Raw genomic sequence first — 14,175 nt, forward strand, 5'->3', positions numbered from 1 at the left:
ATGCAGATGCTCACCCCTCCCCCAGACGAAGACGGCTTCGGCGCTCCTCCCATGAACCCCGACGATGAATGCGCATACGATTGGACTGCCGCGCTGCCCAATACCGACCACATCGCCTTCTTCCGCGCCACGGACTGGTCGCGCAGCCGCCTGGGGCCACTGAGCACATGGAGCCCGACGCTGCGCATGTTTGCAACTTATGTCCTGGCTGATTCAAGAGGAGCCTGTCTCTGGTGGGGAGAGGACATCTCCAACCTCACGGCCATCTACAATGAGAGTTATGCGCCTCTGGCTGGTGGCGCCCACCCCGAACTCATGGGCTCCCTCTTCCAGGAAGGCTATCCGGATCTCTGGCCGTCCATTAGCGAGTATTTCATTCAAGCCAAACGGACTGGCACAGGCGTCAATTACAGCTCTGCCACGCCCACGGTTGTTGAGCGCAGAGGCTACGAGGAGGAGGCCTTTTTCTCCGGCGGCTTTGTTCCAGTAGGCATGCCCGGCGCTATTGAGGGCTTCATAAATACGACGTGAGTTACGTACAGTGACCAAGTTGGACAACACGACTATCACAGTTACATACTCCTCAACCAAGCTGACACAACTAGCTATGAGGTAACAAGCCAGAAGCTTGCAGACCGCCGTACTACCTGCCTGAACACACTCGCTTCCGTCCCCTCACAATGCGTCGACGAAGTCTGCTCCCACATCCTCACCACGCTCGAAAGTAACGCCAACGACGTGCCCATGGCCATGCTATACCGAATGGACGCAACCCCAGGCTCGAACAATCTGATCCTTCATGGCCAATATGGTTTTCCCGAGGGGCACGGTCTTATTGTCGAGACAGCAACAATCGACAGCGAACAAGGCCTAGTTCCTGATCTGCGACGAGCTGGTATAGACACTATGGTCATTGAGCATGACGACAGATTTCTGGCTACCTCATGGAGAGGTTGGGGTGCGCCATCTAAGCAGATCGTCATATCACCCATCATGTGTGGAACGCGCCTCTTTGGCTACCTCGTCTTCGGCACCAATCCATACCGCCCTCACGACGATATATGCAAGCAATTTATCCGGGACCTAGGCCGCATGGTGTCAAGTATCATATCTTCTGCCGATGATAACGAGTCCACCAAAAAGCGTCAAGAGCAGCTCGAAGCTGATTTGGCTTTCAGTGATCTCAAGCTACGCCATCTGATTGATCACGCGTCTGTGGGCATGTGCCATGTATCTCTGGATGGTTACATGCTATGGGCCAACGATCATTATTATGAGCTAGCTGGGAAGTCCCCTTCGGAGCATGCAGTCGGTCTCGCCTTCCTTGACGCGTACCACGAGGATGACCGGGTAAAAGCTGACGATGTTTGGGAACGTTTGATCAGAGGCGCCGACCACGTCACAGCCGACTTGCGCATGAAGCGCATGTACATGCCTCCTACTGGAGATCCTGAGCCCGCCCAGCTACAGGTTTTGGCTTTTCCGTACCGCGACGAGCATGGAAGCGTGAGAAGCGTGATGGCCTGTACGACTGATATCAGCAGGCTGTGCTGGGCGCAGACCTTCCAGGCTCGATTAGCCGCCGAAGCAAGAGAGGCAAAAAGACAACAGGAAGCCTTCATTGACGTAGTGTCACACGAAATGCGGAACCCATTGAGCGCTATCGTACACTGCGCAGATGCGATTGCCAACGCGGTGGCCGAGTGCCAGACGCAGCTCGCCGACATACCTGTACCGTGCCTCGATACTCTAAATGACAACATACAAAGCGCAAACGTCATCATGCAATGTGCAAACCATCAGAAGAGAATAATCGACGATGTACTTACTTTGAGTAAGCTCGATTCCATGCTCTTGTCCATCACGCCCGTCGCAGTCAAACCCGCAAAGCTCGTGGATTCCATCGTCAACATCTTCCAAGCTGAGCTGAAGACGCACAACATCTCCTACAGTATCACACCGGACACGTCGTTCTTGAGCCTAGGCATTGACCACCTTCATCTGGACCCGTCCCGCGTGACACAAGTCTTCATCAATCTACTGACGAATGCCATCAAATTCGTCAAGCCATCGAAAGAGCCAGCCCTATCCATCCGCTTTGGTGCGAGTACATCAGATCCTCGCGACCTCTTTCCAAGAGATATGTTCTGGGCTACTGAAGGCAAGCAAGACGGCGATGTCACAAACAACCCAGACTGGGGCACCGGTGAAGAGATCTATCTGGCATTCACCGTCAAGGACTCGGGTATTGGCTTGCAAGAGAAAGAAATCCACAAGATTTTCGAGCGCTTCCGTCAAGCAAACGTGAAGACGCATGTCAAATACGGGGGCAGTGGGCTGGGTCTGTTTATCTCGAAGGAACTTACTGAGAAGCAAGGTGGTGAGATAGGCGTGTCATCTGTCCTGGGCCAAGGTTCGACTTTTGGATTCTACGTCAAGACGCGAAGAGTAGAATGGAAGCCCAGAACCCTCAAAGAGATGTTTCAGCAAACCGGCAATGGAGAGGCAGCGATGCGGCAACTCCACGTACTGTTGGTGGAAGATAACATTATCAATCAGCAAGTGCTCGGCAAGCAACTTAAGAAAGCGGGATGCCACGTCTCTGTCGCAAACCATGGCCTGGAGGCGCTCGAGATACTGGAACGAGAAACATTCGATATTGTTTTGATGGATCTGGAGATGCCGGTGCTTGATGGACTCGGTGCCATGCGTGAAATTCGGAAAAGGGAGCACGAGCAAGGGGTGCTGTCTTCTGAACGCCTGCCTGTGATCGCTGTCACGGCGAATGTCCGGAAAGAGCAGATCGATACTGCTATTGCTGCTGGAGCAGTAAGTATACGGTATTCGTCGGAAGCAATTCTAGGCTAACAGGCTGTACAGGATCGCATCATGCAAAAGCCATTCAAAGCAGCCGACTTGGTGTTGATGATGAAATCCTTGATGCCGCAATTAGCGCCCTTGGCAATTGACCCTCCAACACCAGGCCTTGGCCTCCGGTCCAATGCGTTGGTGCCTTGAACTGGATTTCTTGGCAATTTGCGCAATCCATTCGACATCTCAATCGTCAACCCTAGAAGTCTCTACATCGTCTCGTGTCCCATCTCGAAGCGGTCCCTGGAGTACCCAATTCGAAGCTGCGGGAACCATGAGAATCATTTGTTCTCGTCGTGTAATTCACAGCTACGCAACAGCTTCCGTGCATCTCACATCGCTATCAGAATAGGCACTTGACGCGTGGTAGCACATATACAGGTTGTTGGAGTTCTCACAAGAACTCATCCATAGAAGTACCTAAGGAATCATCACCAGCCAGTCTAAGTCTAGCCGCATGCGGTATCACAAGATAGTGCTTGACGCCGGACGACTACGTCTCGTCGTCAATCGAGCAGTTCGGTGCGCAAGGACAGGCGAAAGAGTATTCTTTTTTTTGAAGAGCGGTGGGGTTGATGCGAGATGCATGAAAATAGTGAACGACGTCACGGATATGGTCTCGTGAACCCTGTACTCTCTCTCGGAAAATGAACATCTTGCAACATGCTTCCATTCTGATCTCAACGTAAAAGTCGGATTTGGCGGTGATTCTCCATAAATTCCTGTTTCTAGCTATTGTATGCCATCTAGAGTTGAAGCACCGTCGTGCATGCTGTCTTCAGGTAAAATGATAATAACAGGCATAGACTAACCACGTCATAGACTCATGACGCCAACATCGCCAATACCCGTCGTGTAAGAATTAGATCAAAAGTCTTGGCCACTGCGTTCGTGTCTGGCCGAGCCGTGAGAACGGCCCTTTTCACATGCTGTCTTTGGAACATAGATATGCCAAGACACGAGATCGACCGACGATCCAAAGTTAAGATGTGCGAGACGGGACCTGCAGTAAATAGCGGAGAATAACAGGGCCGAGAGTGATGTTTTGATGCGCCGGCCCGGCTTCTTGTTTGTGGTGATGCCTGGTGCTACTAAGAATTAATTGTAATTGTGAGTATGCTGATCGCTGAGTGGCTGACGCACTTTGGTAACCACCACCAGGAGAATACTCTCGCTAGGCTATCGCTAAAGCAGGAGGACAAAGCTCAGGAGGAACGAACAAGGGTGCAGAGTTCATGCTGCTGTATGGACCCCTACAGTCTTTTGGGCAACAACCTAAATCCTCAACGTGGCGATTTGACGAAAACGGTGCTGCAGATTCCGGAGGTTGAGACGTATATTGCGGCGATAGTGGCTATAGAACCGGTGGATAGGAGCTTTCCGGGAAGTCTTCGGTAGTGTCTGTATACATTGCATGGTGTTGTTGTTTGAGGATGGCGTAGCGGCTGGCCTTAGTTGGATTCCTAAAGAACCGGTGTCCCGTATGCGTCAGGCTACGCCATCCCTCCCAGCATGAAGCCCGTAGCAGGTGCCACACGTGGCGGTTATTTGGGAGAAGCACGGGCACGCGTCTGAGCACATTCACCGCTCGCTCCGCTCCGGCAACTACGTATGGGTCGGGAGATGCCGCATGTCCGAGTGCTTCATGCGTCTGTCTGTGCGATGAGGGGGAGATACTAGAGTGGCTTGGCGCAAGGACGCGTACAACTCTACTTTGTACACTGAATCTCTGTCTCTTGGTGCATGAAAGTGATAAAGTGGTGGTCGTGTGTCGGCGGGCGCGTCGCCTTGTTGGAGAGGAAGGCGTTGGCCCAAGCGCCAGAGATCGTCCGGAACGGAGTGTGGGGACTCATCCCATGTTCAAAGACTTTGCGACCCGCGGGTAACCCACGCAATGCATGATAGCCAGTTCGGAGGGTGCCAATTGCGCGCTCATTATCCGCGCTTCAGTCGGCTCGAGAAGCTTGTCGCGGTAGCTGCATTACATCTGCAAACCTGAAACACCGTCTTTTGCTGTACTGCACACCGGGTTAGCCTAAGCCCCGGACTCTCAGCCTTCAAAACCACACTTACGCACTCCTGAGCAGCAAACAAGCTCACGCTGACGTCCGTCGATTCTTGTCTTCCATCGCTCAAAGACTATGCCGTGCGCCTGTGCAGGGGCAGAAAGGTTGTTATCTGCAGAGAGGCCATAGATGGCGAACAGCAAGTGAGTAATCAATAGCTTTTCGAGCGGGTGGGGAAGCTGCCGCCAACGTCCAGAGCTGGTCACCTGCACAAGCTCACCGGACCTCAACTAACGAACTCCAGATTCGAATACGTGCGCGGGTTCGAGCAGCCCGACAATCTAATCCCCAACACTTGGATCGTCGTACGGATAGACGGACGTGGCTTTTCCAAGTACGCTCACCAATTCTCTCTCCCTCACTTGCGCCGTGGCAAACTTTCTTGGTCCGGGATATGCAGGTACCCGTCACCATGTTGCATGAACGGCATTGCTGCCCCAGGCCAACATCTCGGCTATTGTACACCAACAAGGGCCATTGTTAACAACGCGCGAACAGGTTCACGTCCAAATATGAGTTCCTCAAGCCAAACGACAAGAATGGCCTTGATGTCATGAATGCTGCAGCCGTGGCGGTCATGAAGGAATTGCCAGACCTTGTCCTTGCATTTGGCAACAGCGACGAATACAGGTATGTTGCATTCTTTTATTCGAGCACGTTGTGTTTGAGATTGATTATGCCTCCATCGAGCTGCCCAATGTTCCCAGCGCGGTATACACAGGGGTGGGGCAACATGTTTCGGGACCGATTAGCTGACGTGGGTCGCAGTTTCGTCTTTCACAAGGACTGCGCCTTATTCGAACGACGAGCCAGGTACGGGAATCCTCCCATTGGTGCAACTTTATTATCTCCGGTGGTCATTCGTCTAGAGCTGATCCCCGTTTAGCAAACTGACTACGACGATTGTCTCGACTTTCACTGCTTACTATGTGTATTCTTGGTCAACATACTTTCCGGATAAGCCACTTACAGCACCCCTGCCGACATTCGATGGGCGTGCGGTCTTATATCCAAGCGATATCAACCTTCGACACTATATGAGCTGGCGGCAAGCCGATTGTAAGTATTTTGATGCATCACCTTTACCCTGCGTTCTCTTGTTACACTCGACCTTTGCTCTTGATGTCGGTCGTAATGTGGATCTGACCATCGTGCAGGTCATATCAACAATCTGTACAACACCACTTTCTGGACCCTTGTTCAGCAGGGTGGCATGGGAGCGCGAGAAGCAGAGCAAAGACTCAAAGGCACAGTGTCATCCGACAAGAACGAGATCTTGTTCAAGGAGTTCGGAATCAACTACAACAACGAACCAGAGTGCTTCAAGAAAGGCACGGTGCTGTACAGAGATGTAAGAGATGCTTCAGCAACATCAGTATTCACGTCCACTTACCTAACCATGACAGTTTTTCCCTACCCCACCGACCGAGGAATTGTCGTCACCCGTGCTGTCGGACTTCCCCACGCCACCGATCGCTCAGCCAACACCAAAGCGAGCGTCCAATCACCAGGCATCACAATCTATTGAGAGGTCTATCCCTTATCTGCCGGATAAAAAGGAGATGATGGAGAACCCAGGTCTATGCAGACGTCCAACCTTTCTCTCCACAACGTCGACGCCATCACCGCCGCCATCGCCACCTACAATTTCAAGATCAGCATTCCCTAACCCACTCAGGTCCAATCCGATTGGCTCAGATGGTGAGGGTAATATGCCAGGTTCGTCCATGCCGCTCTCCCCACCAACGACTGCCACCTGGAACAACAATGGTTCCTCGAACGGCAAGCAGCACCTACCCTCGTTGACGCCTTTGCCGCTGTCCCCGCCAATATTGAAGCCAAGCAGCAAGCCTCCGATGTCATTGAGCCAACCGAATCCGACAACACGTACCAACTTCTCCCCCGTGACACCACAAGGCGATTTCCCTGCAGATTACCCTATAGCAGGCTACCGCCACCATGCCACTACAGCAGCCAGCCATGGATTCTCACACTCAGCTTCTGCTTCTTTGACAAACTCGTACCCACCTCAAGCGAAGCCTTCGCGAGTTAAACAACGGTCGCCGAGCCAGCCTTCTCTGCCGTCATATTTTGCATCATCTAGTACACCTGCAGTGAAGCCCCCGTCTATACCACTGCGAATATCCAGCATTCCTGCCAACAGCAAGCCGCGGAAACTGTCTTTGCCGGTCCATCGATCAACAACAACACTCAAAGCCACAAGAGATAGTTTGGATGAGAAGGAGAGCATCGTTAGCCCCCGAGATGCAACGTCGACGCCGCCTCGCAAAGTCAGTCCGCCGATCCAAAAGAACAAGGCTCTGCCCAGTCCGCCAATGAGCGCAGAAGAGGAGATGCGCACGCGAGAAAAGGTCAAAGGAAACAGCCCACGGCAAGACTGGAGCAAGTACGCCATCAACGGCAGTGAATCGCCTCAGCGAAGGCCAAGCGAGTCAGACTATAGAGCGGGTCAAGGCTGGGGCAACCAAGACCACATCTCCCACCCAGGTATTGCAGAACTCCACTCCTTTTCCACACCGACACAGTCTGCGCCTACATCAGCAACCCTACCATACCCTCATTCAGGCCCCGATCTCCACACCCTAATATCCTCAACATCCGCTGCAGGGCCAAGTTCCCAAGCCTTTCCCACCAGCCGCCCGTCCACCAGTAGTCGCAACAAAGACGCCAGCATACCAAAACCCTCCAAATCTAACTCCTCGAAGACCAGGCCGGATAAAGGCAAACAACCACAATCGGATACGAATGGTAAGGCTGCAGCTACTGCGTCTCAACAGGCGAATGAAGGGTGGCCCGTACCCATGAGTCGTACGCAGAGGGATAAAGATAAGAAGAAGCGAAGCAAGGCGACTGTGCTGATGGAGCACGTAGATATCATCAAGGATGATTTTTGGGAGAAGAGGCCCTGGATTCTGAGCGGGAAGACCGGTTGAGTTGACTTGGAGAGGTGATTTATTGACACACTTCTGCTTTTGGTAGGTTTTTTTCTTGTCGATGAGCCTGGTGGTTTTTCTTTCCCTTCTCGATTGATGATGATGATATTTACGATGGGGTTGTTTGTGTCTATTGGTGGTGGAACGAAGCAGTGTATGATAGTGGGGATGAGATGAGGGTGGAATGTAAGATGAAGCTGTCCATGTTGTTTATTTGAGTGATGTAATAGTACTCGTCTGTAACAACATCGCGATATTGGTATAATACAGTGTTTCGCACGTACGGCATGCGCCTAGAAGTACCGACTCTACAAAGTTGCGCTTCCCGGTTGATTCTCTACTCCGGTGCTTTCGTTGTGGCCCTTATTCTGCACTCAGACTACTTTCTCTGGGGTAGTCGTCAGCGGCCCCTATAGACTTGGGTATCACTCCTGACGACAACGCCCAGTTCCTTGAAGATGGTTCGGTGGCATATAGCCCCTCGAGCCAGAATCCTTCGTCTTCTGCTCTCCGCACAGCCCACGCATGCGCTTCGAGGGCTGCTCCACCCTGAGAAGGCTGCGAGCATCCTGCGCCGACCCTGAGATTGACGTGATCGTCTACTGTTCTCTCTAGCTACACCATTGTATCATCATTGTTACTGGGCCTTCTTGCTCTTCTTGTCCTTTTTATCTGACTTCGATTTCTTCTCTTTGATTGCTTCGACCGGCTTGGGAGCGCGCGTTGCGGTCTTCTTCTGGATGCGACGGAGGACGTATTGCTCGAGCGTCTGGCCCTTTGCTTTCGCGCGTGTCTCGTAGTCGACCTTTTCTTCGGTTTTCAGCTTCGCAAGTTTCTTCGTTACAGCCTTCAGGTCTTTTCCCGTGACTGCCGCCGGACTTTGTTCATCCTTCGATTCGACCGCATCGCTCTTCGCCTTTTTGCTGCCCAAATCATTCCCCTCGTCTCGCTTGCGCTTCTTCTTCTTGTCGGATTTCCCCTTGGTAGGCGCGGGCGTTTCGGTGTCGGACGCGGATGTAGGAGGCGTGCTTGCGCCGGAAGCGGGATTCGACGCGTCTGTAGTAGTCGCTGAAGTGTCTCCGATGGTACCTCCAATCATCTCGCCCTTTACGAAGAAGCCATAGAGACCTCCGCGATAGATGCCTTGGGTGCGGATCTGGTCGAGCGTGCTCTTGGCGAAAAGTTAGCCTTTTGATCGCGCAGGTGCAGTGAAGCGTGACTACATACATCCTTGCCTGTACCAATGCTCTGCAGACTCTGATCAAATGCGCGCAACCACCACTGGTCGTCTGTCGTATGCGCCGCCTTCTTCTTGCCGAGTCCTAGCTGGTCGTTCTTGTGCGCGATGAGAAGCGGCTTCTTGATGCCGCGGCCCGTTTGGTCGAGCGAGTGACCTGAGCCCTGCCAGCCTTGCTTGCGCAGATAAGCCTCGGCGTTCATGGCGGCGGAGGTGAAGGACTGATCTCCAACTTCGCGTCTGGAAATTTTGGTGGGGAAGTCTTGGCTAGCGCGACCGTCCAGAGCGGACCCCCGGCCATTCATTCCCTGCGTGCCTTCCTCCACACCTCCTTGATAAGTGCGCGACATCATCTTGTCGGCCACATGAGCTTATTGCTCGACGACCATTGGGACACGCATACACATCTCCAAGTAGACCTGCTCTTGAGTGGGCTGGTATTGGAACCGTTCATCCTTGTCTTTCTGTCGGCATAGCATTGGATTTTGCGTGACAAGGAGATTGCAGAGGAATTGAGGCAACACACATGACTGCTGCATCCGAGATAGGCGGCATCGACGTTAAGACGTAAATTGTCAACGAGACCTGAGTTGAGTCTAATCAGCTCTTTCCCATAATGCCGCTCGCTCTTCACTTTCGACCCGATTGGGTTGCTGGCCCCTTCCCGACTCTCACCCTCGCTATCTGCGTGAGCAAGTCTTTCACTCTGGGCTCGCTTCCTTTGCCTGTAATGCACCCTCACTTCGACTGATCTTGCTTCACCTTCGGCTCGACTACCTGCTACCTCTAAGTGCATCAACTTACAACATCCTGGTTAACCCGTCATGGTTACTTTGAAGTCTACCCAATTCATCTGGCTGCTCGCTACAGCAGTCAGTGCCGCTGTACTTCACAGCAGATCAGCGCCCTACTATGCAGGTATCCAATTCGCTGCGGATAGACAGCTGTCAATCTCCGTCTTCAGTGATCTCCACTTCGGTGAGCGTAAGGCATCACATCTCTCTACGTCGTGTGAGCCTAACACCAGCATATACTAACAGCTTGTAGCTGAGTCTCAGCGCGGCCGTCCATACGCAGACCTCAAGACAATTGGTGTCATGAACTCCGTCCTCGACAACGAGCAGCCCGACTTCGTCGTCCTCAACGGCGATCTACTCTCCTGCGAGTGGGTGGCTCCTCAAGACGCAAATCCATTGATCGATCAGATCATGGCTCCACTCATCGCCCGCAACCTGCCTTTCGGCGCAACATTCGGCAATCATGATGCTTCCAAGACATGTAGCACTAGTGCCATGTCCGAACACATGTGGTCGGACGTCAAGGGCAACAATGGCAAGAAACTGTCCTTCACGACGCAGTCCGTGTCTGGCGATGTGAATCAAGTCGGTTGGAGCAACTATTTCGTTCCGGTGTACAGCTCCACAGACTCGTTTGATCTGAAGATGCTGTTGTGGTTCTTCGACAGCAAAGGAGGCATGAAATACCAGCCTACTGGCGACGACGTCGGGGTTCCGAACTGGGTCGACGAGAAGGTATAAGACCCTTGTTACTGCTTTTTATAACGTACTGATTCCTGCAGGTTGTTGAATGGTTTCGCAAAACCAATAACGCGCTTCGCCAGCAATACGGCCGTGCGGTTCCTAGCATAGCTTTCGTACACATCCCGATACACGCCACGGACTCCTTCCAACATAACGGGCGTTCCAAAACAGCGAACCCAGGCATTAACGAAGAGAGTGTAGGAAACCAGGGCGATACTTGCGACAACACCGGGAACAACTGCAAGTACGGTGGAGCCGACGTTCCTTTCATGAAAGCGCTCGTAGAGACGGAAAATCTCATGGCGGTTTTCTCGGGTCACGACCATGGTGTAGACTGGTGCATGAAATGGGCCAAAGACCTCCCTGGAAACTCTCCTAGCAACGGCAACGGACTGAATATCTGCTTCAATCGTCACTCAGGCTATGGCGGCTACACTGATTGGGTAAAATCCCCCATGTACGAACTGTGTGTGAGACATACACTGACTTCGTAAACCGTCATTTTAGGCACGAGGCGCGCGTCAGATCGTCGTCAAGGAGGACATGTTGGATGCGAAGGTGGTCGACACGTGGATCCGTATGGAGGATGGTAAAATTTCGGGGCAGGTGTCGCTCAACTCTACTTTCGGTACCGATCAATATCCGGTGGTGGACAGGACGAAGACCTCATAGCCTGGGCCAAAGCGACCGAGTCTGCACCAATAAGACGTTGGGCGCATATGTCTTCTGTCCATCTCGCGTTATGTGCTATATTGCATACGTTGAAACTTTTTACAAGTATGATATCCATCATCTTAGTTGATAGCTTAATTCAACATGATTTGAGATTGAACACCAGCAAATACGTCATGCTTGATGTGGGCTGGGTGTCTGCCCAGGTGCGCTCGTCAGGGACGGCGAAGGGGCATCGGCCCCACTTACGCGCTCCTCGCTCAAAAGGGATCCGGCCCATGACATCATCGGCATCGTCAAAACACCAAACACTACAGCTAGGTTTCCCGGGCGCATCCGCACAGTCTCGCCAGCGGAGCAAGCGTTTCAGGCGGGGCCTCCTAGTGCCTGCTAAGCATGGCGAAGCATTTTCGGCCGTTGTTCTTCGCGATCGCCGTATCGCTTTCTTTGCTCTGAGGCATAGTCCTGCCGCGTCTGTTTTGTTACGCGCTTTTTCTTCTAAGATACCCTAAATCACCCTTCACACCACCCCTCGCTATCGACCATGTCTTTTCTTGAGCGTCAAAAGACGCGCATCACGGGTGACGAAGATGGCGCCCGTCGACACAGCATCCTCAATCCCTCGTCCTCGGGCAAGATACCCAACGCGAAGAAACCACGCACGAGACCGCCCGCATCGATACGCGACCATCTCCCTTACCCGAACTCGACCCTCTCTCCCACTTCAGGGCCATACTCTATAGGCAGCATGGAGATCGAAGTCCCTGTCGAACACCCTCGTCCAATCTCGAACATCAAGCGCAAGGGCCGGCACCTGCTGCAGTTGGAGACTGTCTTGTTTACACTATATTACCCAGCCTCATTCGGGAGCGGTAATGGGAACGCCCCAGGAGGAGAGAAGAAATGGAGCCGGGAGACCTGGCTTCCAAGGCCACGCATGGAGACGGCGAAGGGTTATGCGCGGTTTGCTGGCATACCGAGCCCTATAAGCATCGGCATCTTTGGCGCGACCACCATGCTCACCAAATTGCGCGGTTTTAGGAACGCCCCCCCTGCGACTCATTGGCCTCCGGAAGGCAACATGAAGAAAGACGGGTACAAGATCAAGAACCAGCAGGGTAGTCCGCCCGAGGGCATGAGCGATGAGCCCACTTTCCCACTGTTGATGTTCAGTCATGGTCTTGGTGGCTCTAGAACCGCATACAGTAGCTTATGCTCTGAATTCGCGAGCTACGGCTTTGTCGTGTGCGCGGTGGAGCACAGGGATGGGAGTGGACCGCGGACTTTCATCAATCACAAGAAGCGAGGGAAGCGGAGAAAGGATGCCCAAGGAGGAGGGAAAGCGAACCATACGAATTGCGACGGAGACGTAGAAGACGACAAAGACTTTGCCAAGTTCCAGCATCTGGATCACACTGACGAGGAAATTGCGCAAGGTTATCACTACATGGTGCGTACTGTGAGATTCTGGAACACAGAATCTATCAGGCTGACAATAACAGGACTACATCTTCCCCAAAGATAATCCGATGGACACCGCACCGAACAACGAGCACGGCGTCGACGGCGAACTGCGCAGCGCACAGATAGAGCTGCGCCTTTGCGAGCTTGAGGAAGCATTCCGCGTACTCAAGATGATATCTGCCGGCGATGGAGAGGAAATCGCACGACAGAATCTCCGAGGCGAAGGCTACGTCGGAGGCTCTTCCAGAGGTCTGGGCGGAATCGATTGGACACAATGGAAACATCGTTTTCACGTAGATAAATTGACAATGGCTGGTCATAGCTTCGGAGCCGCGACAGTGGTAGAAGTGCTCAGGCATACCGAAAGGTTTACTAATGTCCAAGCGGGGATAATTTACGACATCTGGGGGTGACTATACCTTCCTCTCCATGTCACATTGGAACTAACACATTTATAGTGCGCCTGTAAAACCACCTGTGGAAGACCCGAAGCACCGAATACACCTTCCCTTGTTGGGAATCGCCAGTGAAGCGTTCATGTATTGGCGGAAAAACTGGGATGCGTCCATGTCTCTGATGAAGGAGGCCAGCGAGCATGGCGCCCCTGCGTATCTTCTTACGGTCCGAGGCTCCGTCCACATCAACCAAAGCGACTTCTCGATCTTGTATAAGCACGTCTCATCGTTGTTCATGAAGGCCACTGTCCACCCGCAAAGAGCTATTGATCTCAACGTCAGCACTAGCCTCGAGTTCCTCCGTTTGGTTACGCCCGACTCGGGAGGCGGAAAGTCCATCATTAATCGATGTATGACAGATGAGAAGATTCTGGACACGCCTCTTATTGAAGATATGCCCAACGACCACCGACCGAATGACCAGTGGATAGCTGCTCGTCTACGGGTTGACAATGAGTTCAGGAAACGGTTAGCTGCTGGCCTGCAAAGAAAGTTTAGGCGCAACTTTCAAGGCGGTATGGGCACTGGATACACGACTTCTGATGAGATGTGGTGTTTCCATAAACCTTCAGAAGAGGATCTGCAAACATGGATCAAGGCAGAAGACAGAGGTGAAAAGCGCATAGATGAGGATCGTGCCATTGTACCGGCGGAGGAATCTCGGAATAGTCATCATGCGGCTGCCGCCGCGCCTAGATCTGCGACCCCCTCCCAGAGAGAGGCAGAAAGAAGCGAAAGACCGGTACGGGAACATGAGGCGGAGGTAAGGGGAGCAAACAGTCAGCAGACAGGGCATGGGGTACGAGATAGATATGATGATGCGGAGAAGAACACTAGTAGGGGGTCTGGGGGAGAGCAGGGCGAAGATGAACAATCGAACAACTGGTTGGGCGTTCTTCCGAAGCTTAAACATGG

The 14,175-nt window shown here is 52.7% G+C and overlaps 5 protein-coding genes across 5 annotated transcripts; 4 read left to right on the top strand and 1 right to left on the bottom strand.

Annotated features, from left to right (window-relative positions):
* On the top strand, positions 1-3,018 carry J4E93_004463 (uncharacterized protein; the record flags this gene model as incomplete). The annotated part of the gene is made up of 3 exons (XM_049342391.1): positions 1-527; positions 606-2,829; positions 2,881-3,018. 3 exons carry the CDS (start codon positions 1-3, stop codon positions 3,016-3,018), a joined length of 2,889 nt encoding a protein of 962 aa, XP_049200543.1.
* Positions 3,019-6,150: 3,132 nt separating this feature from the next.
* Positions 6,151-7,891, top strand: J4E93_004464 (uncharacterized protein; the record flags this gene model as incomplete). Its single annotated transcript, XM_049342392.1, has 4 exons — positions 6,151-6,288; positions 6,344-6,468; positions 6,657-6,824; positions 7,168-7,891. 4 exons carry the CDS (start codon positions 6,151-6,153, stop codon positions 7,889-7,891), a joined length of 1,155 nt encoding a protein of 384 aa, XP_049200544.1.
* A 637-nt stretch (positions 7,892-8,528) lies between these two features.
* J4E93_004465 (uncharacterized protein) lies at positions 8,529-9,331 on the bottom strand (the record flags this gene model as incomplete). Its single annotated transcript, XM_049342393.1, has 2 exons — positions 8,529-9,062; positions 9,119-9,331. 2 exons carry the CDS (start codon positions 9,329-9,331, stop codon positions 8,529-8,531), a joined length of 747 nt encoding a protein of 248 aa, XP_049200545.1.
* Positions 9,332-9,952: 621 nt separating this feature from the next.
* Positions 9,953-11,341, top strand: J4E93_004466 (uncharacterized protein; the record flags this gene model as incomplete). Its single annotated transcript, XM_049342394.1, has 4 exons — positions 9,953-10,112; positions 10,176-10,660; positions 10,708-11,139; positions 11,195-11,341. The coding sequence occupies 4 exons, from the start codon at positions 9,953-9,955 to the stop codon at positions 11,339-11,341; spliced, it is 1,224 nt and encodes a 407-aa protein (XP_049200546.1).
* Positions 11,342-11,885: 544 nt separating this feature from the next.
* On the top strand, positions 11,886-14,016 carry J4E93_004467 (uncharacterized protein; the record flags this gene model as incomplete). Its single annotated transcript, XM_049342395.1, has 4 exons — positions 11,886-12,791; positions 12,844-13,214; positions 13,264-13,928; positions 13,976-14,016. 4 exons carry the CDS (start codon positions 11,886-11,888, stop codon positions 14,014-14,016), a joined length of 1,983 nt encoding a protein of 660 aa, XP_049200547.1.
* Positions 14,017-14,175: the final 159 nt, after the last annotated feature.

Source organism: Alternaria ventricosa (genome assembly GCF_023758065.1).
Source record: "Alternaria ventricosa strain BMP 2768 chromosome Unknown scaffold_6, whole genome shotgun sequence".
Classification (NCBI taxonomy): domain Eukaryota; kingdom Fungi; phylum Ascomycota; class Dothideomycetes; order Pleosporales; family Pleosporaceae; genus Alternaria; species Alternaria ventricosa.